The sequence below is a fragment of the Syngnathoides biaculeatus genome, chromosome 4, assembly GCF_019802595.1.
Source record: "Syngnathoides biaculeatus isolate LvHL_M chromosome 4, ASM1980259v1, whole genome shotgun sequence".
NCBI lineage: Eukaryota > Metazoa > Chordata > Actinopteri > Syngnathiformes > Syngnathidae > Syngnathoides > Syngnathoides biaculeatus.
Window position 1 is genome coordinate 21,002,349 of NC_084643.1, and position 24,720 is coordinate 21,027,068.

General features: G+C 41.3%; 2 protein-coding genes across 2 annotated transcripts; both read right to left on the bottom strand.

Moving 5' to 3' along the window:
- Nucleotides 1-11,601: 11,601 nt before the first annotated feature.
- LOC133499294 (oocyte zinc finger protein XlCOF6.1-like) lies at nucleotides 11,602-14,095 on the bottom strand. The gene is made up of 3 exons (XM_061817162.1): nucleotides 13,956-14,095; nucleotides 13,740-13,849; nucleotides 11,602-12,946 (listed from the first exon to the last, which is right to left on the bottom strand). The coding sequence occupies exons 2-3, from the start codon at nucleotides 13,840-13,842 to the stop codon at nucleotides 11,862-11,864; spliced, it is 1,188 nt and encodes a 395-aa protein (XP_061673146.1). The 5' UTR covers nucleotides 13,843-13,849; nucleotides 13,956-14,095; the 3' UTR covers nucleotides 11,602-11,861.
- A 2,153-nt stretch (nucleotides 14,096-16,248) lies between these two features.
- LOC133499296 (gastrula zinc finger protein XlCGF8.2DB-like) lies at nucleotides 16,249-23,688 on the bottom strand. Its single transcript, XM_061817164.1, has 2 exons — nucleotides 23,361-23,688; nucleotides 16,249-21,363 (listed from the first exon to the last, which is right to left on the bottom strand). Exons 1-2 carry the CDS (start codon nucleotides 23,455-23,457, stop codon nucleotides 20,429-20,431), a joined length of 1,032 nt encoding a protein of 343 aa, XP_061673148.1. The 5' UTR covers nucleotides 23,458-23,688; the 3' UTR covers nucleotides 16,249-20,428.
- Between the last annotated feature and the right edge of the window lie 1,032 nt (nucleotides 23,689-24,720).

Consider the following 24,720-nt stretch of genomic DNA (forward strand, 5'->3'; position numbering starts at 1 on the left):
GCACCAAATGTTGAGAGGTGAGCTCATTTTGTTAGTGCGTGTTAGTGTAATCCAATTATCTGTCAAAATGCTATCTTAATCTGTATCTGTAATGAGATTTATCAAATAAAAGTGTCTTGTCTTCGCATATCTGCTGTTGAAGTTCTAGTATTGTCTTGAGCATCTAGTAGCAGTTTGCAGAGGCAAGTAAAGATTTGCGAGGGAACATAAATTTGGGAAATGTACGGATGGAGCGCAGCTAAAATGCTCAAACTGTTGAAGTGTGTGTGTGTGGAGGGGGGGGGTGTAATGAGTCTGCGTATAGTGATGTAAGGCCGTAAATTAGTGCAGGAGGTGAAGTGTATTAAAATGTTTGAGGGAAATCACATTTGCTGCAGTCATCAAGATGGTATATGGGCAAACAGAACAAATAACATCTAATATGTAATAAGGGAGGCCCATGAGTTATGCAAGAAATATAAATCAGACACTGATTGTGGGTACACTTGTTTTTGGTGGCTGCAATAAATAGTCCAGCTCAGAGATGAAAACAGAAAGTAAGGATTCTAGTTAAAGCAGAAGATTTACTATGGTCGTGGACTAAAAGGAGTGCAGGCAGTGTATTAAAGGGTGGAACACCAGGTACACAAACACAGTGAAGGGAAATTAAGATAATTTAGTTCTAGTCAAAATGATGGAATGCCTATATGTCATCACTTGGCACGCTGCCAGCGCAGGTCCCCGGGTAAAAAAATTGCAGCACTATCCGGTGAAAAGAAAGTGAGATCATGGACCCTTGTGTTTTTGTCGCATGACATCATGTTCATGGACACTTGTAGGAACAAAGGAATTCATGGGGTGTCATATGGGCAACAAAATGGTTGTTTGTGATTGTACCTGTGAATAGAGCTCGTGCACCTACGTCATCAAATCACATCACTGGCCGGGAATGTCGGTCAAACAAACCATTCTTCAATGCTCAGTCGATTGGAGACGACGCAAAAATACTTCTTATAGCACGACCGCCAGAGTTTTGTCTGATACAGATCAACATTTAGAAGGTTATAAGCGAAAGCACGTGGAAAAATGAGAAAGACATGACATAGAGGACCCATATTTAATGCCGAAGTCGATGTTTTCGTCTACAAGAAATTTGTCTATTACCCCGCTTCCGCTTGTCTTGGACAACTGGATCGACACATGTATCTGGTAAGTAAGTCATCGAGATTTACACGGAAGAGTTTCAAAGTGTAAAAAAGTCTGGACGTATACAAATACTTCGTTTGCTGGATCTGTTCTTAATCAAGAATAAATCCCACATAGCAATGGAACCACTAAGATTTTTTCAATACAAATACCAATATTTAAAGAGATGACCCCTGGTTTTACACAAACTCGTCTTCATTATGATTGCGGAAAAAAGAAGACAGCGAGTCAGCTCCTCCATACACGAAGCGGGTTGCGGCCACACGTCAAACTTCAGTAAATGTCTCCGTGTCATGTTTTTTTAAAAAAATATGCATTGTTCTAAAATGAGTCCAATGCGTATTTAAAAAAAAGAAAATAAACCGCTGGGATAGGCTTCAGCCCCCAAACACGGAAGCGCGTTGTGGCCACACATTGAGCTTCGGTAAACCTCTGTGTGACCAACGGTTTATTTTCTGTTTTTGAATACGCTTTGGACTCATTTGAGAACAAACTATATTAGAAAAAAAAACAAAGCCGGTCAGGGAGAGGTTTACCAAAGTTTAACGTGTGGCCACAACATTCTTCGTGTACGTTGGAGACAATTCCCTGTCATTTTTTTTTTTTTTTTTATAAATGTATTGTTCTCAAACGAGCCAATCTGGCATTATAATACTTATTGGGAATTTGAGATTGACAAGAATAATTCCTACCTGAGATGAAGTGATCTCTACACAATTGGGTTGGGCACTAGCCATCACGTTTAATTGACGAAATCCATCGATCTTTTCTCATCTTTTCAGATGGCATTCCATAGAATGATCTCTTTGAATATCTGTCTCGTCTGTTGTAACAACCAACACCACAACAAGTCTCGGGTATTGTGAATGTTCTGTTCCAGTTCAATGTCCCCACACTGTTGAGCAGCTCTTTTTGACTGGCAATATGGCCCTGTGAAAATGGTGATGTCATGTGCATGAGCTCTATATTGTCCTTTCTGTGCCTCGCTCGCATCAATGCTGGGGGTAAAGGCGTCTCGAGGGCTGCGCAGACACAGCTGCAAAGAAGTGGGTTGTCACGAGACTTGGGCATGGAAAATCAGGTGCCTCAGATGTTAGGGGTCATGTCCAAAAGTCATACAGCATTGGCAAAGAATGGGAAAAGTCACAAGTGGCTTGTACACGTGACATTGGGTGTGAGAGATATTTGAGGGTCATCCCCAGAGGTCACGCAGCAATAGTAGAGAATGAGGATTCTCACGTGATATTGAGTGCCCGAGATGTGAGAAAATCAGGAAAAAAACCCTGAGTATTCAGCAAAGAGAATGTATTTTCTCTGGCCAAACGGTGAGTGCTCCATCAGTTTGAAAAAAAAAATCCTGTCAATGAACATTGTCGTGTTATAAGATCAATCACAGATATTGTCATTTTCAAGGCTCTTTTATATATATATATATATATATATTTAAAAACACACACACACACACACACACACACAGGTGCAGGGATAAAGAATGGACCAGGGATCTCAAACTCAATTTGGCTCGGGGCTGCCGAGGCAGAGTCTGGCTGAGGCTGGGCCAGCCTCGGACCACATGCACATTTGCGCAATTTAAATTAGAATTTTTAAATAGCCAATCCCCTCAAGCATTTTTAATTTTTTCCCTAACAAAAGATAAGACAGGCAGCATAGTGGGTCAGTTGGTAAAGCGTCGGCCTCACAGTTCTGAAGTCCCGGGTTTAATACTGGACCTACCCGTGTGGAGTTTGCGTGTTCTCCCCGTGAGTGCGTGGGTTTTCTCCGGCCACTCTGGTTTCCTCACACATCCCCAAAACATGTAACATTATTTGGACACTAAATTGCCCCTAGGTGTGATGGGAGTGCGGCTGTTTGTCTCAATCTGCCCTGCGATTGGCTGGCAACCAGTTCAGGGTGTACCTCGCCTCCTGCTCGTTGACAGCATGGATAGGCTCCAGCTCTCCCCGCAACTCTTGTGAGGATAAGTGGCTAAGAAAACAGATGGATGAATATTCCAAATACCGTAATTTCTCAAGTATAATGCATCCTGAAGTATAATGCATACCCCCAAAATTGACCTAAAAAAATCAGGAAAACCCTTCTACCAATCTACAATGCGCACCACCTATCTACCCATATCCTCAAAAAATTGGGCATGATCTGTATTTAAATTTTGTTAGGTTTGTACGTGTATTGTTTTTCAAAAAACTGTCTGTACAACAATCATTAATAATAATCATTGTGCACATGCTGATGTAGCCGTACTATAATCTCGGGACTTGCCATAGGACACGCTTGTCCTGGTCTCTGTAATTGTCAGAACAGAATCCCTCAACCAACTAAAATAAATGCTCACTGATGGCATAACATTTTATTCGTACTGTTGATAACACATATTACAGTCTTAAATTTTTAACACTGTTTGACAAATATGCGCTGTGGCGACCCATAATGGGACAAGCTGAAAGGAAAGGAAGAAGAAGAAGACTTAAACAATTTTTGCTTTATATATTTGTGCATAAAACGTTTGTGCACAATGTAGTTTATCCTCTACATTACACATCCTTGGCCAAGACTTCAAAAGCAACATCTGGATCATCTCCAATCTGAAAAATATCCATTGTAGCTACCTTTGGTGACTTGGTCCAGTTCTGGTGCCTCTGCCTCCTGAATTAATGAACAGTGATCCTATTTTGCTCCCACAGCATGTCATCCTCTGTGCCATCCATAGTGTTTGTGGGGAAACATTTTTTTGAATCCCAAGAGTTCTGGTTTCGCAGCGCAGCCTTCCATCCACCTGACCCTATAGCTTTCCTATGGCGTCAGGTGGCTCTCAAAACAACGTGAGTTCAAACTACGTAGAAACGAGGGTAATGGGCACATTTAATTAAAAAAAAAAAAAAAGACCATTTCAATTGTGTGCGCTCTCCCGTTTTTTTTTTTTGTGTCCATGATCCTCGTATTATGTAGTTTGAGCTCACGGTGTTTTTATAGCTACCTGAACCCATTGAGGCAAGCTATTGTTGTTTCGGATTGCGGCGTTACTTCTGGGTTGGCGGCGTCTCGGCACGAGTGATGACACATTTCTTTCAAAAGCAGCTGCACAACTAGCCATTCTAGTCAACATTTTTTGTCTTGGTTTAAGTGAAAACAAACTCACGGGCAGTCGTTTCTGATCTTTGGTGCAGTAGCAACAAACATGCTCCGCTAACAATCGTAAAATGCAAACTCCCCAAGGATGTCATAGAGTTCAGGTTGGGGGTGCACATTACTGTAATAAATATAAATGTGTATCATAAGACACCCAATATCATATCGAAATTTATATGTATAGCTTTTTTCTTTTTAACACTCTATGTACCTGTATACAACTATACAATGTGGATTCAATATGATGGCTTATTTAAAGAAGTATAGACTTTACAGAAATAAAACCAGTAGAAAAAGAGGCCTGCGACATGATGTCACAATCAGGTGATTTTCCGCCTCGCGCCATTTTGGAAGACAAACAAGTGTAGCGATTGCTTGGAGGGTCGCAGACTCAATGGCTATATGGCTTGTGTCGACAATACTATTGTCAACCTCTGCCCGAAATATGGACAGGGCCCTCACGACATGCAGCACATCTTCAACTGCGCAGCGGCTTCCACTGCGCTGACTGTATGGACCTCTGGAAACCTTCGAAGGAAGTGGCTACCTTCCTGGAACTAGAAGTCGACTGAACAATGCGATTGCCTGGCTACAACAACAACAAACAAGTGTACCGGCGGCCGTATTTCCACGCACCAGTGACACCATTATTTTTCAAACTTGCACAAACCAACAAGCCTCCAGGTATGGTTAACTTCTGTGCTGTGGTTGGCTACTCCAACAGAGCGAGCACCATTGTCCAGAGGAGATGTAAACACGCCTGATCTGTCCCAGTATTGGGTCTGCTCAGATTATTTTGTCACTGATAAGTGTTTTTTGTCAGTTGAGTTATACATTTAAGTAAACAGGTGATGTAGATCTGCAAGCACAGACAATGGTGGCTCATGTATGGCTGCATGGCGTGTTGGCACTTGGAACATGTGAACATTGAAACTGATACTAAACATGAAAACATGCTTCCACTTATAATGAATACTGTTCTGAAACTGTTTTGAAACTTTTTTTTTTTTTTTTTGGAGTGCTCTGAATAACGTGGTTATTATTTAATACTGTACAGAGTTTCATGAATTAAATTATGAAATATTTTTGGACTGGGGACTTGTTTTAACATCAGCATCCTTTCAACAACTTATTGAAATTTGAATATGATGTGTTCTGTTTTATTAAGTAAGTTGGCCAAACAAAAAATAAATACATTAAAGTTCGTTATTTATGATTATTGGGCAGCACGGTGGGTCAGCTGGTAACGCGTTGGCCAAACATTTCTGAGGACCCGGTTCGATGTTCTCCCCGTGCTTGCATGGGTTTTCTCGGGGCACTCCGGTTTCCTCCCACATCCCATAAACATGCAACATTAATTGGACACTCTAAATTGCCCCGAGGTGTGATTGTGAGTGCGACTGTTGTCAGTCTCCATGTGCCCTGCAATTGGCTGGCAACCAGTTCAGGGTGTGCCCTTCCTCCTACCCGTTGACAGCTAGGATAGGCTCCAGCACTCCAGCGACCCTCGTGAGGATAAGCAGCAAAGAAAATGGATGGATGGATGATTATTGTTTCAGGCAAGTCTAGCACAGCTGTATGATTCCACTAATCTGAACTGCGTTCCAACCAACAAACAATCATATGGAAATCATTGGAATATTCCCTCTGTACAGCCAATTGAAAGAAAAGGTCTCCCTTTATTCATAAAATGATGTGAAGAGCATTCTTAAGTGCATGTCTTTGTGGAATTATATAATACCCAAGCATGCTTTATAAGCTCAAGATAATGGACTTTGCATTCTTCCTAGAACATTTTGTTAATCAAAGATAGTATCAACAGCTCTAAATTGAAAACAAAGAAATCTGTTTTTCGGAAGGCATTTATTGCAATTCATGTAAATTTGTACACACACACACACATACACACACACATATATATATATATATATATATATATATAACAAAGACAAGAAGGTAGCGTTTACCTTGAACAGGAGTGATCATGTCTGTGAAATCCATGACCAGCACCGGTCCAGGTGGGTGGGTCAAATGAACCTGGCAACGGTCTGAGTGTGGAGCGAACATTGTGTAGCTGGCAAATATTACAGTCACGACAGTGGGCATGACACAAGTCAGACATTTTAGGATGCCACCACATGCGAAGTTTGGTTAGCATGACTCTGGGGCCAATATGAGCCAAAGAGTGAGTTTTGGTCAAAATATGTTTTGCCCAGGAGAGGGGTTGTGCTGTATTTTAACCAATTCACTATGAGACGTAGGTTCGGGCAGGTCAGGAGAGGATTTGGCAGATAATTGGACAAGCATCTGTGGGACATAGCCCGCAGCCTGCTTGGCAGCAAAGTCGGCAGCATTATTGCTGAGGGCTGTGGTTGAAGTGGATTTGGAGTGGCCAGGGACCTTGACGATAGCACTGCCGAAGATTTGGCCAGGGCTTTCTTTGTCTAATCGTTGGATCAGTGTCAAATGTGCAATAGGGGTACCTTTGGCTGTTTTAAAGTCATTCCGTTTCCATGCAGACAGGACCAACACAGCAGCCGAGACAGCGTAAGATGAGTCAGAATAGACAGTGATAGATTGTCCGACCGCCAGTTCCTGTGCGAGACAGAGTGCGAGTACTTCCGCTGCCTGGGCTCAGGGAGCAGATGTTAGTACAGAAGAGGAAACTGCTCCACGACGGCAGCCGCCGCAGCCAAAGAGCCATTCGGCTTACGATAACAGCAATAATCAGTGAACAGGACCCTGTCGTTAGTCAAAGGTTGGACAGAGAGTTCAACAGTTTAGTTAGCGACAAACACGACTCTGCTGTTGGGGCTGCCAACAGGAGGTCATCAACATACATTTCAGGGTAGCCACAGCGTGTCATCTCAGATGAACGCACATATGTGTTTGGGACAATTTTTACGCCGGATGCCCTTCCTGACCCGACCCTTCTCAGGCAGTGGAGGCCCCAGTGGGATACAAACCCACAACCCCTGGTTTACCAAACTAGTGCTCTAACCACTGAGCTACGGGGCCTCCTCCTAATAATAATAATAATAATAATAATAATAATAATAATAATAATAATAATAATAGTCATTGTGTTATTTCCGATGCGAGAGGACGCTTCACATCAAATCAACAAGACCGTTTTCACCAACCCCCCTTCACCGCTTTTCGCTTCCTCTGTGTGTGTGTCTGTGTGTAGTGTACTTACTTGGAGATCCAGGGGGCGTGCGTGTTCGATGTACCTCCTTCCTCATTTTTGCAGTCCTTCACTCGCGTCCACATATCAAATACAATTTTTCTCAGCTCCATCTTTTTTTCCTCATGGGCTCCTTGATGCCCTCAACGTCACATCCCACCTTACCAGCCGTCTCTGGTAGTTCTTGGTCGCGTTCCAACATCCATCTCCCCCGCATCGGGCGAAGAGAGTGTTGGATCCAGGGGCCCGCTCGGCGCCAGTCCGGGGGTAATTGTACTATCTTCTTTACTTAATTTGCCTTTGTTCGACTTATCATTACCCTTTTTTCACTTACTTTACCTTTGTGCTACTTACCGTTACCCTTTTTTCTTCAACGTTGCCGTCACTGTCACCGTCATTAAATGCGCAGTGTGCCTTTCTCTGTTCACCTCTCTAAATTCCATGAGCCGTTATTTAATCTGTCTCTTATATCTTTCATAGTCTTTTACATTTATATATACATTATGTTTACATAGTCTCTGTCAATTTCCTATAATTTCATCGTCAGTTTGTCCCAATCGCAAATTTTACCCAAGTTGTGCGTTTGCCATTATTTTAATGCGCGCTTCCTTTCTTTATCTTGTTTCTTTTAGTCAACATTAAGCATCATTTGCCACTCAATTGCAATGTACAGTTCATCTTTAGTTGGATTATATCCAGCACATTCATGATCAAATTCAACATCCATGATTATTTATTTAATTTAGTGGTCACTCTTCTTCGACTAAACCCAACCGAATTCCTATCGTGCAACAAATTAGCCTATACTATTCATTTTTTTCGTACACCCCCTTGCGACGTCCCAGGGTCAAATCGATGGCAAACCCTCTGTTTTTAAGGGATCCCAACCCCCTCAGGTGTAACAGGTAAACCTCACAGTGCAATTGTACGTCTACAATATATGTCAGCTACGACAGGATATACAACTTCTCTTTATCTATTATTCTCTCAGTCTCTTATTCTCTTTACCTCTTATTGGGGTTAGAGAGGAAGATGCAGGAGATAGGCTAAGATGGAAAAAGAATACACGCTGCGGCGACCCCTAGGAGGACAAGCCGAAAGGAAAAGAAGATTTTTGTAGTAAATGAAAATTTCACGAACGAATGTAGGCTAGACAAATTTACATTTTATTAAAAAAAAAGTGTCTATTTCAAATATGATTTTGAAAATATATGTAGTACAAAGAGACAGAAACATAACTAAAAGAAATTAATTATACTCTTTCCTGCATGGTGTTACTTAACTGTCAAATTATAAGTTGCAAATGATCATTACACTACTCCTACCCTCACAAACATTTAAATGTACATGAATTAAATAATTGGATTTGCTATAAAGCTGTAGTGGAAAGTCTACGTTGAACTGAGAAAAGTCACAGTGTAATGAAATATAGATCATATGAAATGTAAACACAGACCTTTCCATTGACTAGTTGGTATCCATTTCTCACAACAGCTCCGACATCGCGAACCCAGCCACACTCAAACTGATTGTATGCATCCAGGTTCTTGTAAGCTTTCAGGTCATCCATGGTATAAACACTTGGAGGGAAGATAAAATAGTTCACAATGTCAGGGTAAGTTACAGCACTCAAACTTCCCGGGGGTTTGTTTGTCTTCCATTATGACGGACAATTAATACACATGCTCAGCAGTGACATCAGTCGTAGCCCTCTATTGGCTGGTAACCAGTTCACGGTGTACCCCGGCTCTTGCCCGTTGACAGCTGGGATAGGCCCGAGCACTCCCCGCAACCCTTTTGAGGATAAGCGGCAAAGAAAATGGATGGATAGACAAGATAAGACAAACAAGGTGTAAACAGGTTGTGTTCAAAACTATTGATAAAACTCTCCATAGCAACACTGCTGTAACTTTTACTCATTGACAAATGTGTCTCTCTTTGCATCAAGCCCAGTTGAGGTCACACCCCGAGAGCCATATAACCCACTGTGATTGTCAGCTCGCAATACTAGCTTAACACAATGAAGGACGTTGAGACACTCTTATTTCTCACCTGTTCTAAATGACTCTTATAAGGAATAGTTCCTATAAACAGAAATGTCTCTTGTTCTTGTTACTTGGTTATTCTTTGTTCTGACTGTCGTACCATGGCAGCACTTGGCCAATAGACTGTTTTTGACTGACGTCACACACCTTCCGAATTAGAACGCGGGCACCATCTTGGTTTGGTGAATTCACGTAAACACACGTAACTAACCAGGAATCATTTCAGAAAGGCGTATGAATGGGGGGAGGGGGCACTGCTACGTTATCAGTTGCTCAAACGGCCGTTGTAATGCGTCTTTCTTTCGACTGCCGGCTGTGATCAAGAACCAGTGCGAGAAAACGGAGCAGTTAGCAACCAAACAGCAAAAACTGTGCTGTCTCATATTACCAGAGCTGATCTAGCAGCCAAGCACAATACTCGCGTGTGAATGCAAAGCATGTCTTCAAAATCTGTATTTTCTTTCATTATAATAAGTCTGCAAAAACGAGTTACCACACCACAAGCTGTTTCATGAGTTGAATTAGAAATGTAGCCGTGGAAGTGGACAAAATGGTGCGGGCTCCACTTGGGACTTGTCCCGATCGAACACCCCACCCCCCCCACCCCACTCGGTAACAAAAACGAAAATAATAATCTACACCTCTTTTCGGTATAATCAACATAATTTAACACAACGCTGATTATAATCACATGGTACATATTTAAATTGCATTGTGCGGTAAACTAACATTAGCTGTGTGGGGAGACAGGTTGCTTACAATGGATACCGCTGCATGACAAACCTAGCCGTTGATGAATTGGTTGTAGGCCTCCAGATATTTGTCATTCTTTAGTTTGTCCACGGTATAAGCATTTGTTGAAAGAGGAGATAGTGGACGATGTCTGGATAGGTTACCGACGCCCACAGTTGTGTGCTCCATTTGTGTTTCTCCAAGGCATATGGGTCGATATTGTCGATCAAAGCACATTTCTTGTGTGGAATGGTTTCTTGAAACAACATCTAATGAGCCCCGATAACTTTCCAAAGTCTTTTTAGCCATCATGTGTCACTTTTAACAGGCGTACAAACATTTGTGTAACTCCGGTCTATATGCAAAAGCATTAGAGCGAACAGCGCATCAGTATAGTGAACCCATCCAACACAAGCAAGTGCCCCGGATGTAGTTATATGGTCGAAAACAGTCTATAAAGTTGTTTCTGATTCATTCTGATCTGTTGCTATTTCACGGAATGATGATGATGGACTGGAGGGCCCCCAAGCCACATGGGTGTCGGCCGATGTTGTGCTTTGTATTATTACTTCTCTGATGTGTTGAAAGTACACTGAAACAGAATGTCTTGGTTGCGGAGTAAGTAAACCACCCTAGTTAGAATCACCATCAGTGTCTAGAAATAGGGGAGGATTGTTGTTTAAGCAGGCATGTCTATCTGTATATGCCAACAAGATTTTGATGATGGTCATATCTCAGGGAAACCCCACTTTGGGGAATGAAGAGGTATTAAAGTCTCAGAATTCAGTGAGTCACACCTCTTAATTGCATTGAGTTGAACCATTTACGCATGTTTGGAAAGTGAGGTCTGTCAGAAGTCATCAGGGTAGACTGCACATATCTTGCCAAACCAAATTCAAAAAAACCCCAAAATGCTCATTTATAAATGAGAGAATATGGAACCTTAGGCACGCAAATATATATATTAAAAAAACGAGGGAGTGTATTGTGGATTACCTTTGTGGTCCCGCCTCGAGTACACAAAATTAAGTAAAGCAAAACCCAAGACTTTTTTTGGTCTTGACAAATAAAATAAGTCTAGTTACCCTTGTTACGTTGGACTTGTTCTCCTTGGTTTTTGTGTAGAGCTCTAGAAAGTGCAACTGGGTCAGGATCCAGTGGTGCCTGCCATGTCATCTTCCTTCCCAACTTCCAGAGGTTGCAAATAATTTGTCTGAAGGACAATGACTTTAGATCACCAGCTTTTTGCACAGATGCCAGACCATCCGCTTGAGACGGCGCATGTGTTAATAAAGAAATAAGGCATGATTTAAATGATTACATTTAATTTCTATACCAAACGATACAGCACAGTAGAATTCCAATACATTTGTGCTTTTGCAGTCTACACAATCAAGATGATGACAGAAAACTTCACTATACTAATTTATATTTTCTACAAAACGTCCATGCATTGAAATAAATGTGAACGTATTGAATATCCAGTGTCCTTCGTGCTTTGTATTCTACTACTGCTAGTTCTACTTTTTTGGGGGATACTGACACAATCACCAAAAAAAGTCTACCTATGACAATTCAACATGTTTTCCTATGTGCGTCCTGGTGTGTCTGTTCAAATCAGACTTCGAAGAAAAGCTTTTCTCACAAATAGCACAACTAAAGGGTTTTTCTCCCGTATGTATACTCATGTGTCTATTCAGATCAGACTTATAAGAAAAGCTTTTATCACAAACAGAGCAAGTGAAAGGTTTTTCTCCTGTGTATGTTCTCATGTGTGACACCATGTTTGACTTATGAAGGAAAGTTTTACCACAAACTGAACAACTAAAGGGTTTTTCTCCTGTGTGTGTCCTCATGTGTCTATTCAAATCAGACTTATGTGTGAAGCTTTTGTCACAAACAGAACAAGAGAAAGGTTTTTCTCCTGTGTGAATTCGCATGTGTGTCAACATATTTGACTTCAGAAGGAATGTCTTAGCACAAAATGGGCAACTGAAGGGTTTTTCTCCCGTGTGGGTTCTCATGTGTACAGTCCAATTTTCCTTTCGAGTAAAACATTTACCACAAACTGCACAACAAAAAGGTTTTTCTCCCGTGTGTCTTTTCATGTGTACTTTCAGATTTCCTTTTCGGACAAACGTGTCACCACAAACTAAACAGTTATAAGGTCTGTCTCCTGTGTGTTTCTGCAAGTGTAGTTTTAAAGTATTTTCATCAGAAAAACACTCATCACAAAATGAACATTTCAACTGTTGTTTAGCAGCACGTCTTCTGTGCGTTTCAGGAGTTTTCTTGTTAGCAGTGGTCTCCTTTTCACAGCCTGATTGTTCACCTTCATGGTGTGTATCACATTTATCTTTCTGTGACAGTGGACCAAAGAGTTTGGGAGGTGGTGGTCCTCCATGGTGATTTCCACTTGGACTCTGATGATGACGCTGTCTCCACTCTGATGCTTCGTCTTCACTATGTTGACTCGCCACAGAACCAACAGTCAGTGGAAACTTGCTGACGACAGTCTCCTCCTCCTCTTCTTTAACATGGATGAGCTGTGGATCCTTGGTTTCCTCATTATTGTGGCAGGGCTGTTGATGCTCCAAACTGGAGCCTCCCCATAACGATTCATCTTGATGACCAATTAACTGCCGAACGTCTGGAAGACATAATCAACAAAAACATCCATACAATTTCTGAGCTGCCTCTCCTCACAGGGCTGTGGGAATGCTGGAGCCTTTCCCAGCTATCTTAGGGAGGAGGGATACACCCTTAATTGGATGCCAGCCAATCGCGGGACATATAGAAACAAAGAAACATTCGAACATTCCGACCTATGGGCAATTTAGAGTCTTCAATTTACCTACCATGGATGTTTTTTGAGGGATGTGAGAGGAAACCAGAGTGCGTGCAGAAAACCCACGTATGCACGGGGAGAACATGCAAACTCCACATAGGCTACGCTGGGATTTGAAATCCGGTCCTGAGAACTGTGGGCAGACGCTGTCTAAGATGTAGCCGGCACAACAAAAACTGTTCAGTGCAAATGCATATAGGTTGAGTGGCATCTTCTCAAGCATTACATTTCAATTTGGCTGGTTTGAGACTCATTATGTATAGGTAGAAAATAGAATGAACACAATCCATGGATCTTTACAAATTGATTTACATGTAACTGCAATAGAACGTTGCGTTCCAAATGTTTTGACAATACTGCATATACAATCACTGTAATCAGTTATAAAACACACATTATTTGATAAAGCGAAGAAGAGTGGGATTATTTTCATGAAAACTCTCTGGTGGTTAGATTTTGTAACGGATAATTAATTAAATATAAAAGATTGACATTCATTTTAAATTGTGATTTCACTGGTACGTAAACATCAGTTAGACCCCGAACAACAATAAAATTCATTTTAAGTAGTCAAGTATACGTTTAGAGCGCAAACCTTCGCTACCCAGCTCTGTTTGCGTCTTGCAATCGACTCGCAGTTGTCGTCTTTGTCCTTTGTTCTCCTCTCTCGCTCGGCCGAGTTGCTCCTCGTCCGACATGATCGTTCTTTCAGACAGTCAGAAGATTTCGTCAGCGGCCGTAAACAGTATCTTTCTAACCACTCTTTCAACGTTTATATCTGGTTCCTTTCTACTCGATTTCACCTCTTCACCTTGGAATCGTAATTTTATGGGGTGTCGAGAAGCGTTGCTAGTTCCGCATCTTTCTTCTTCGACGGGATTTGTCGAGCAACTCGCCCGGCCAAAGGGACCATTGCACTGCTGTGCCCTCTTGCGGCACTCCAAAGCAAAGCAAAATAAAGCAAAGCAAATTTATTTGTACTGTCCTGCGCATTTCATACAAAGGGTAACTCAATGTACTTTACATGACAAAAAGTTTTTAAAAATAAATAAATAAATAAATAAATCATTTAAAACAATTAAAATAGCGCAAAGTACAAAAAACATAATTTAAAGAAGGAAGAAAATACTCCCAAAAACTGGATTTAAAAACATTCACACTTGGGATTGACATCACCTCTGTTAGCAACTTATTCTTATTTGCGTACATCATACTAGCTAAATGCTGCTTCACCATCTTTATCTTGGACACGGTACTCTACTATTTGACCTGGATCTACTGGGTTTATATTTCTTTAGGATTTGTTTCATGTATTTGGGACCTAAATCATTTATTGTTTTATAGACGAATAGCAGAACTTTAAAATCTATTCCAAAACTGACTGGAAGCCAGTCTAAAGACTTTTGAATTGGAGTTATATCATCTGACCTCTTTGTTATGGTCAGAACCCAAGCTGCAGCATTCTGAATGAGTTGCAGGTGTGTAATGCTCTTTCGAGGCAGTCCAGTCAAAAGACTGTATAATAGTCAAGTTTGCTTGACATAAAAGCATGAATGAGGTTCCCCTGGTCAGCTTGACAAATGCAAGTCTTCACTCTGGATATGGTCTTCAGATGGTAAAGGGCAGTTTTAGTAATGTATTTGATATGACTGATGAAGGTCACGTCGGAATCTATCAGAACACCAAGGTTTCGGAAATAGTCTTTGGTTTTTAAAGATAGTGAGTCTAGGTACTTACTAACAGCAATCCTCTTTTCTTTATCTGACACCCCCCCCCCCAAAAAAAAGAAAAAATCTTAGTATTGTTGTAGTTTAGTTGAAGACATTTTTGGATCATCCAGTTATTTATCTGCTATAGACAGTGACACAACACCTCAATCGAACTATTGTCATCTGGAGATGCTAAATATAACTGGATGTCATTTGCATAGGTATGAATTGTCCAGAATTGGAGTTCTGAAGAAATTCACGCAAGGGTAATATATACAGGCTGAACATGGGGGGTCCAATAACTGACCCCTGAGGAACCTCATAGGTCATTGCCATTTGAGCTCGTCAACTACAGTAAACAGAATGCGAGTATTGTAGAAGTTATTACTGATGATTTCAGAAAGGTGTCGCTGTCCAGCCCTGATGAACTCTTGGTCAAAATTACAAACACACTGTATTTAATGTATTTAATTTGGAGTTCATTTTTTTCTCCACTTGCATTCTGCTTTCCTACACTTTGATTTAGACCTCTTGACCATCAATAAGTTCCTCCATGGTGTTGTCGGTCATCTCAAGATGGTCTTAGTTCGAATAGGAGTGACAACATTCATGAGATTTGACATTATCCCATTTAAGTTGTCCAAATGTTTAACAACTGTCTCAGCATTCACTGTCTTTGGCACAGCGACAGTATAATTTCTTTACAATTAAATAATTAACTTAAAAGTAACAACAAAACCATTGCCTTTTTTCCCTGTTCGACTCCATCCATCCATCCATTCATTTTCTTAGCCGCTCATCCTCATGAGGGTCACGAGAGTCCGGTAGGAGTCAGGGTACACCCTGAACTGGTTGCCAGCCAATCACAGAGCACATGGAGACAAACAACCGCACTCACAATCACACCTAGGGGCAATTTAGAGTGTCCAATTATTGTTCCATGTTTTTGGCAAGTGGGAGGAAACCGGAGTGCCCGGAGAAAACCCACGCAGGCATGGGGAGAACACGCAAACTCCACACAGGGATAGTGGGAATTGAACCCGGGTCCTTAGAACTGCGAGGCCAACGCTTTCCAGCTGCACCACGGTTCCGCTCCTATTTGACTATTTGTTCATAAAAATAAAATTTGCTGGTGTTGTCTCATTTAGAAAGCTATTACAGGTATTTTCTATTAACTACATTAATTTATTCACAAGAAGTCCAGATTACAGTCACATTGAGGGTGGGTGAGCAAACCAACACCACCTCTCACATGGCAAACGACAACACACACACACATACACAAAAAAATATATATATACATATATATATATATATATATATATATATATATATATATATATAATCCAACTTGGATAAAAAAATAATTGAAGCTTTAATTGCAGTGAAAATATATGTAACGTTTGTTTACATTTTCCTTCTACATTTACTGCCCAATAACACACATTATCGATTTGTTCTCTCCAGGTAGAGTACATCATTTTATCAACACATTCTAGCAAGTTTTCCTTGTTCACATTGCCCATTTATTTTGTAATAATTATTTATGTACTTATTATATTTAACTTCCTCATTGTTTTTTCATTATTTCCATTTCACATTTGCCTTTTTTTGAATACTATACTGCGCTGATCATATTTCTCCCACTGTTTTGCGCAGTACAATTAACTTCATTTTCGTTCCATTCGTTGTGCAATATACTCTTGCTTTCACATTATAATTTTTGTTTGCAGTTATTCTTGAATGTTGTTGTTTTCCTTTCGGCGTCACCACAGGATATCATCTCAGATGAACGCACATATATGTTTGGCACAATTTTTATGCCAGATGCCCTTCCTGACCCAACCCTTCTCAGGGAGTGGAGGCCCCAGTGGGATACGAACCCACAACCCCTGGTTTACCAAACTAGTGCTCTAACCACTGAGCTATGGGGCCTCCTCTTCTCTCACCATGGCCCCTGAATGCATCATTGAGTGCGTCCTCCATTTTGGATGTGGGAGATCTAGTAGACCGAACTTCATAAAGTGTCTGTCTTCCCTCCTGATAGTTAAAGTTGAAGTTCTATACATGTCATCAGCTTCCTAAATGTCGAAGGGAAAATTTTCTTCAGCGTGCTTGCTCATAGGCTATCAGAATACCTGCAAGGTAACAACCTGATTGACACGTCAATCCAGAAAGCAGGAATACCTGGCTTCTCCGGATGCATAGAACACACTAGCGTCATCTGGCATCAGATCCAAGGTGCCAAAAAAGAGGGGAGAGATCTTCATGTGGTGTTCCTGGTCTTAGCAAATGCCTTTGGCTCAGTCCCTCATAATATTGACTATTTCAAGATCCCAGCGCCGCTTACAACCTTGGTTAGAGACGACTTTAAGGATATCCAGCTCTGCGTTAGAACAGCAGGGTACACCACTGCATGGCAGCACCTGGAAGTGGGAATCATGGCTGGGTGTACCATCTCCCCACTGCTATTCACTCTGGCCATGGAGGTCATCCTCCAAGCCTCTCGCAAGGTGGTTGGTAACCAGCGAATAAGACCTGGGGTGAGGTTGCCTCCAGTCAGAGCTTACATGGATGACCTCAGTACACTAACCACAACCAAGGCTTGCACTGCACGATTGTTTGAAGGTTCAGAGGTTTAAGAGTGATGGGATTAATTTAAGGCGTGCTTCAAATCAGTATCCTTAAAAATCGGGGGTGGGGAGCGGGGTGGGCACATATTACCGCCCAAACAACACACAATCTTAAGCCTGATGAAACAGGTCTGCTATGATAGGTGCCTTGTACACGCACGCATGCACGCACGCACACACACAAAGGCATCGAAAAAAAGACTGTGGTACTGGTACTATGAATTGGAAAATTCACTTTTCACATATAAAGAAACAGAGGTGTGAACTTGAGTCAGGACTTGGAGTCAAGTTGTGAATTTGATGTCATTAGACTCCACTTGGCTGGCACGGTGCCGCAACTGGTTAGAACGTTTGCTTCACATCGCTAAGGATTAGGGCTCATATCCACACCCCGCCGATGAGGAGTTTGTATGTTCTCCCCGTGCCTGCGTGCATTTTCTCCAGTTTCCTCCCACATCCCAAAAATGTGCACTCTTTGGAGACTTTAAATTGCCCTTATGTGTGACTGTGCGTGCAAATGGTTGTTCATTTTTATGTGCACTGCGATTGGCTGGCAACCAGTTCAGGGTGTACCGCGCCTCCTGCTCTAAGTTAGGTGCAAAAACCTCCAGTACTCTCACGACCCTGTTAAAATGTATACATCATAACTTCTACTTGTCCCTTAATTCATGCAACAATCAAGATACGGATAACAGGCAGAATATTTGTTTTATTAAGAAAAAAAACCCATTCCTTTAGTATTTAACTTTACATCAGAGAGAACCAATTACACATATTAATACATAAGAAAAATAAATATTGCCACCTAAAACAACATAAAAAAAATTCAATAAAATATTGATGCCACGTGACCTTTTAGAGAAAATGCAAACCTTTTAATACTGAGAATCTTCCTGGGGCTTAATTTTATCCATCTACTGAACCACACTCCATTCGGTTTAGTGGTGGAAATGCAGGCGAACCCTGGTTACCAACTGCCATTTAAATAGGAGGATCTGAAAGTAATTTAAAGGCGAAATCCACTGGTTTGCATGAACAAGATATCCAATAGTTCATGTAATATGTACTCTATTTTGACAATGTGATGTTAAATCTTCTCTCCTTTAAAAGTGGTTTGAGAAGAAGTGCGCGGATGTGACATGTACCGTGCCGCAACATAGGCTCGATTACATGGGACACCATTTATGCCCATCGCTGATTTCTCGGATTTATCCTCATCTGATGAAGAAATAGCAGTATCGGTTAATCGGGAAGACAGAGGAATACTTCCGTACGCAGCCGTACAGCCGTGAGCACCGTCCTCCGTCTTCCTGATCAACCGATATCGCTATTTTTTCATCAGATGAGGATAAATCCAAGAAATCAGCAATGGGCATAAATGGTGTCCCATCTAATCGAGCCTATGTTGCAGCACGGTACACGTCACATCCGCGCACGTAGGTCATGTGACTCATGAAAATGGCAGCGCCCCTGAAAATTTGTAATTGTCGATAAAAATCTTCTCCAAACACTATTAAATGAGAGAGGATTTAACATCACAATGTCAAAATAGGGTGCATATTACATGACCTATTGAATACATTGTTAATGCAAACCACTGGATTTCCCCTTTAATAATGACTTTTACAGACACACACTCAGATGCACACACACAGCAGCTCAAGCCCTAAACACAACACAAACACAAGTAAATCATGACAAGTGAAGACACCAAAATTCTGCAATGACGAGTCACCTCTGTGGTAAGCTGACGATGATAAAAATCAATTGTAGTGTACAGCACAGTAAACTGGAACATTTACACACTTTGGGGGACAATTCAATAGAGCAAGAAATGGCATTATGTGGCAGAAGAGCCTTACTTTAAACAGGGTTCATACAGATTTGAGATTTCAAAATTCCATGTTTTTTTTCATATCCTAATTTCTGAAGTTCTCAGTTAAAAACATTAAATAATTTGTGACATTTAAAAAATTAGACATGTATCATTCTAATTCTTTTTTAATGCCATTATTTTGCCAAATATTCCATTAACCCCCAGTAATTGTACACCTCGAATGAAAATAATGAATGAAAAAAAAACAAACCAAATCATGTCATAGATTTTGTAGCCAAAATATATCCATCCATCCATTTTCTTCGCCGCTTATCCTCAAGAGGGACGCGGGGAGTGCTGGGTGCTGGAGCCTATCCCAGCTGTCAACGGGCAGGAGGCGGGGTACACACTGAACTGGTTGCAAGCCAATTGCAGGGCACATCGAGACAAACAGCCGCACCCACAATCACACCTAGGGGCAATTTAGAGTGTCCAATTAACGTTGCATGTTTTTGGGATGTGGGAGGAAACCGCAGTGGAGGAGAGAAAATGCTAACTCCACACAGGTGGGGACGGGATAGAACCTGGGTCCTCAGAACTGTGAGACCAACGCTTTACCAGCTGAGCCACCGTGCCGCCAGCCAAAACATAGTTTCACAAAAGCATTTTTTTCCCCTTGCAACACATTATCATTCTAATCCTATTCTCAGGGAATGCAAGCGCTAGCCAGTAGTCCAGCAAAACGGATCTTCTGTTTGAAAATGTGAAATAAAAATCACAGGCATGATAAAAATCAGTTACTATTGCACATCCTGTGTATTCCATATACTGTATTCATATGTGACAGCTGATGCAAGCTGTCGATCTAAAAATGTTGTACTGAATGCATGTTCTGGGAATATGGGAGGAAACCGGAGTACATGGAGAAATACAGTCTTGGAATCTTCCCCCCATGCAGGAACGGGCAGAATATTTAAACTCTACACAGGCAGTGCCACATTTGAAACTGGGTCTTCAGAACTGTGTAGCAGATATGGTAACCAGACAGACAATATTTCGAACCGAAAGTTTATGAAACCAAATTCCATACTTTTCCATAGTTGCGTACGAACCCTGTTTGAAGTGGTTACTCTGTGTTGTGTATCCGCTTGTGTGCTGTCAAATTGGCCCTCTGAGCATATCTTTCACCACACAAGGAGCAACGAAAAGGTTTTTCCCCTGTGTGGGTTCTCATGTGAGTTACCACGCAAGATTTAAAAGAGAATGTTTTATCACACACCGAGCAACTGTAAGGTTTTTCTCCCGAATGCGTTCTCATGTGTGAAACCATGTTTGGCTTTAGAATGAATCTTTTACCACACACAGAACAACTATAGGGTTTTTCTCCCGTGTGTATTCTCATGTGGGCTACCATACTTGAATTTTGAGTGAATGTTTTCCCACAAACTGAGCAAATAAAGGGTTTTTCTCCAGTGTGTGTTCTTGTGTGTGCTACTAAACTTTCCTTGTGAGTAAACCTTTTCTCACACAGCGAGCAATTGAAAGGTTTTTCTCCCGTGTGTGTTCTCATGTGTCGAACCATATCTGACTTGTTAGTGAATCCTTTACCGCAAACTGAACAAGTAAAGGGTTTTTCTCCCGTGTGCGTTCGCATGTGTCTTATCATAGGTCCGTTTTGGGCAAATGTTTTACCACAAATTGAGCAGGCACCACCTGTCTTCTTTTTGGAGCATTTCAGTGGTTTGTTGTCATCTTCACAGTCTGTGTCGTTCCTATCTTCTGCATTTTCAGTGTCTGACAGTGGCGCCAAGAGTGTGTCAGGGGGTGGTCCACCCAAGCAGTCTTCACTTTTATTGGGAGAATGAGGCTGTAATGACTCAAGTGGTTCGTCTCCGCTATCCTCGGTTTTCACGGAGATGACAGTCAGTGGCAACGTGCTGATGTCAGTATCTTCTTCCTCCTCTTTAACTTGGGGGTGCTGTGGATGATCCTGCTCCAAACCAGAGCTCCCCAGCTGCAGCTGAGGGGTTTCTTCCAGATGACCAATCAGCTGCTGGATGTCTGGACAACCCGATAATCACAAACAATATAGATTACACGTGTCAATTACACAGTGGAACCTTGCCTTAAGAGTGCCCCAATTTACTTTTCTTTTTAGCTTTAACCAATCAAAAAATTGAGTTACAAGTGAGCATCAGATACTGTATGGCTTGAGTGAACTGGGGTGGGAGATGGGAATGGATAGCTACAAATACTAATGCATTTTCAGGTCTTTATTGAATGGGACAAACATAAATACGAATTGACCCCTCCGTAGAAATTGCATCATCCGCGTCGCTGACCAATAAGAGGCCAGAGATCTGCATAAATGTTGGCGTCCGCCATTACCTCTGACAAAGTCGCATGGTCCAGTATAGCTTTTGTTAGCGTTTTATCATGTATTTGGGTTCCTTAACAATAGATATGGTTAAGAGGTGTAGTCACGGACTTTGTAATAGTGACGACAGGTATCCTGATATTCTCGTTGGTGGAGTTCAATTCGTACCCTTTCCAAAACCGAAGACTGAGTACGAAAAATGTCTTCAATGGATCAAACTTTGTGGAAGATCGCATGATCAACTGAATCCATATAAAATCAACCGGAACAGATATGTTTGCACGAAGGTAAGCCCTATATTTGATTTTCAATACATGTCTCATATAAATGAATTAGCAGTTCTTCGCTTGCATAACATAGCTACGTGTGAATGATTGACACACTTGATCTGTGTTGAGCGATACTTTGCGAGGACCTGACTGCACAAACGTGTCTCTTTGTTGGCTGCTAGTGAGCTAAGCTAAACCGGACTAGCGAGTCCTAAAAGCCTTCGACGTGCACTGAGACACCAAGACTGAAGGAAGGATGTTTGAGGACACTAAAGTAGTGATTGTCATACTCGGTCGGGACTTACGTAGGTTCGGCACTAATTCAAGAATAATTATTGAGGGAAGCGCGTGACGTTACACAAAGAAAACGAGAGAAAAAACTCGTAAATCAAGCCTCGCCTTCTTCTTTTCCTTCATACGGCGGTTCACAAACGGCTATACAGATACACATACAGATTCTGCACACAAGTGTGATATGTAACACGAAAATAGGAAACTGTCAATGACGAATTCGTCTTTGGGTTATAATATATTATATTATGTGGCTTCTCAGTCATCCTCTGACTCCGGAAAGATTTTGCGCTAATATTGATGGTTTCTCCATCGATATGCATGTCAATACCATTGAAATACCCCTCGCTGAAATACTTGAAGCCCTGCTGTCTGCTCTTCAACAATATTTCACTGTTCGCTAAGAATGCGAGTGAGAAATAAGGTGGTAAATCGGACAATTTCGCTCTCGACTTTTCTTCCTGCGCCGCCATTTTTACTAATTGTTTGTCTGAGGTTAGCACACGTGGGGTGACGTAACTTCAGGAGGCGTGGTTAAGTGCCCTGAATGGAGGGGTCACTTGAGAACACTTGCATGCAGCTGCTGGAGGCTATGATTCCATCCCAGATGTTCACAAGCAGACTAAGCAGCTATGTTGACCAACCCATCATCAGTACGATATACAACATTGCAGTTGTGACTTCCAGCTTCCCTCCAAAGACAACATATTGATTTTTATGGCCATGCTATTTTCCTTGCTAATTTGCTTTTGTACTCAAATATACATCAGTGCGTGTTGGTGCTTTTCTGGAATTCATCCTTTATTTGCATGATCTAATTCATTGAAAGGGCACTTTTCTTCGTAATACTGGGTAAGATTGAAATTTTTTCGTCATCGGTATGTTTCACAAAACTGTTTGAAATGGTGGGTTGCGGGGGGTGCCTTATCTAGTATGTACAATATGAACAGTTTGGATGAGTCGTGAAAACTGAAACGTCGTAATTATGCATTTCCAAGGCTATATTGTGAAAATGGACAACAAACGGAAAACGGAAAAAGGATTAAAATGAGATACAGTAGTTAAATGTGTTGAATGGAGGTTCTTAATGAGCTAAATCAAATTGAAGGCTCGTAACAGACCTTGGTTGTGGAGCACCTTGTGAGGGGCTTGCAGTTGTCGTCGCAGCTCGCGCTCCTCTCTTTCCCGGCAAACTTTCTCCTCGCGAGACGCCATCATTCTTTAAGCAAGCACGTAGATCTGTTGAATGCCGAGATTATTTGCTTTCTTTTCAACTCTGTGACTTTTTGAATATTGCCCCCCCACCACGTCCTCGTTCCTTTTCGCCTCTTGGTTAACGTCTACTTGTGTACATGTAGGTAGATACGCTATGGCCATTTCAATCTCTGTGCCCAAGGCGACACTAAGCTAGGAGGGTCAAAGTCGTCAGCCCATTTTATGTAAGTGTACGGCAAGAGGACGGTAGTACATTGTGGTGCATACAGTTCCTTTAAACACTATCTAATTATGACAAGGGAAGGTAGTCCCCTTTACATATAATTTTTTTTTTCAGATATCGTGTATTGATACTTTATACTTTGGTGTTGACACGACTGAAACCCTTGTGAAAGTTGTTTGACAAATGAGTCAGTTGTGACTTAATTTCAGTATGCATGCATTGGTTTCTAGTGCTGCATTACATAAAAGTAGGAAGTCGGATTCATCCCACTCGAATTGTACCAGCTCAGACCTCAAAGTGTTAAATGAAAGCAAGAAAGATGGCTGGTTCTGATTAATTGTTTGTTTTCTGTATTATTAAAATATATAGGCATATATAAAATCAGAATTCGTTATATTAATGTCAGGTAAGTAATACCTTTAAAGCATTTTATAACAAAATACACAGACATAGGGCCATATCTTCACACTCAGAACAAATTGCTCTGTGTTATGTATGCTATGTCTTCAATTTTCCTAATATGAGTGGAATTCCAGCGCAGTTGTCCTGATCAGAGGTCGGAATGTTCCGATTAACCATGTTTTGAAACTCATGAGGGAACGACGACCTCTCCAACATGGCTGCCACGTCAGCACGTCACCGAGCCCATCTCCTCTATCTTGCGCTTAAGTCCAACGCTTTTCCCTGCTTTTTCTTTATTTCTGGCATCGAGCGTTAATGATATATTATGCACCACCTACTGTAAGGGAGTGTGTGCCATAGTGTGTAACGATAAAATAAATACAATACTTGATTTTTTTTTTTAAATCGTTCCAGTCTCTTCTTAAACAAACAAACAAAAAACTAATAAACAAAAAGAGGTTTAAAAGTTATTTCTTGATTCTCCATCCCATTTCTAACACATACTGCAGCCCCACTTTTCCTTTAGTTTTTCTCAGATTATTTTGTACTCGTGACAATGATAAATTAAATGTACTCCACTCTTCTTGATGGCTGGTAAATTAAATACACAACGATTAATTTTATGTGGGAGTTGGTAATTA

What these genes read in the sequence shown, in the direction of transcription:
- LOC133499296 (XM_061817164.1), bottom strand. Translation starts at nt 23,457, where the DNA reads ATGATGGCGTCTCGCGAGGAGAAAGTTTGCCGGGAAAGAGAGGAGCGC. An exon ending in CAAGGTGCTCCACAACCAAG is followed by an intron (nt 21,364 to 23,360) that starts GTCTGTTACGAG and finishes CGGGTTGTCCAG; the next exon opens with ACATCCAGCAGCTGATTGGT.
- LOC133499294 (XM_061817162.1), bottom strand. Translation starts at nt 13,842, where the DNA reads ATGTCGGACGAGGAGCAACTCGGCCGAGCGAGAGAGGAGAACAAAGGA. An exon ending in AACAGAGCTGGGTAGCGAAG is followed by an intron (nt 12,947 to 13,739) that starts GTTTGCGCTCTA and finishes TATGTCTTCCAG; the next exon opens with ACGTTCGGCAGTTAATTGGT.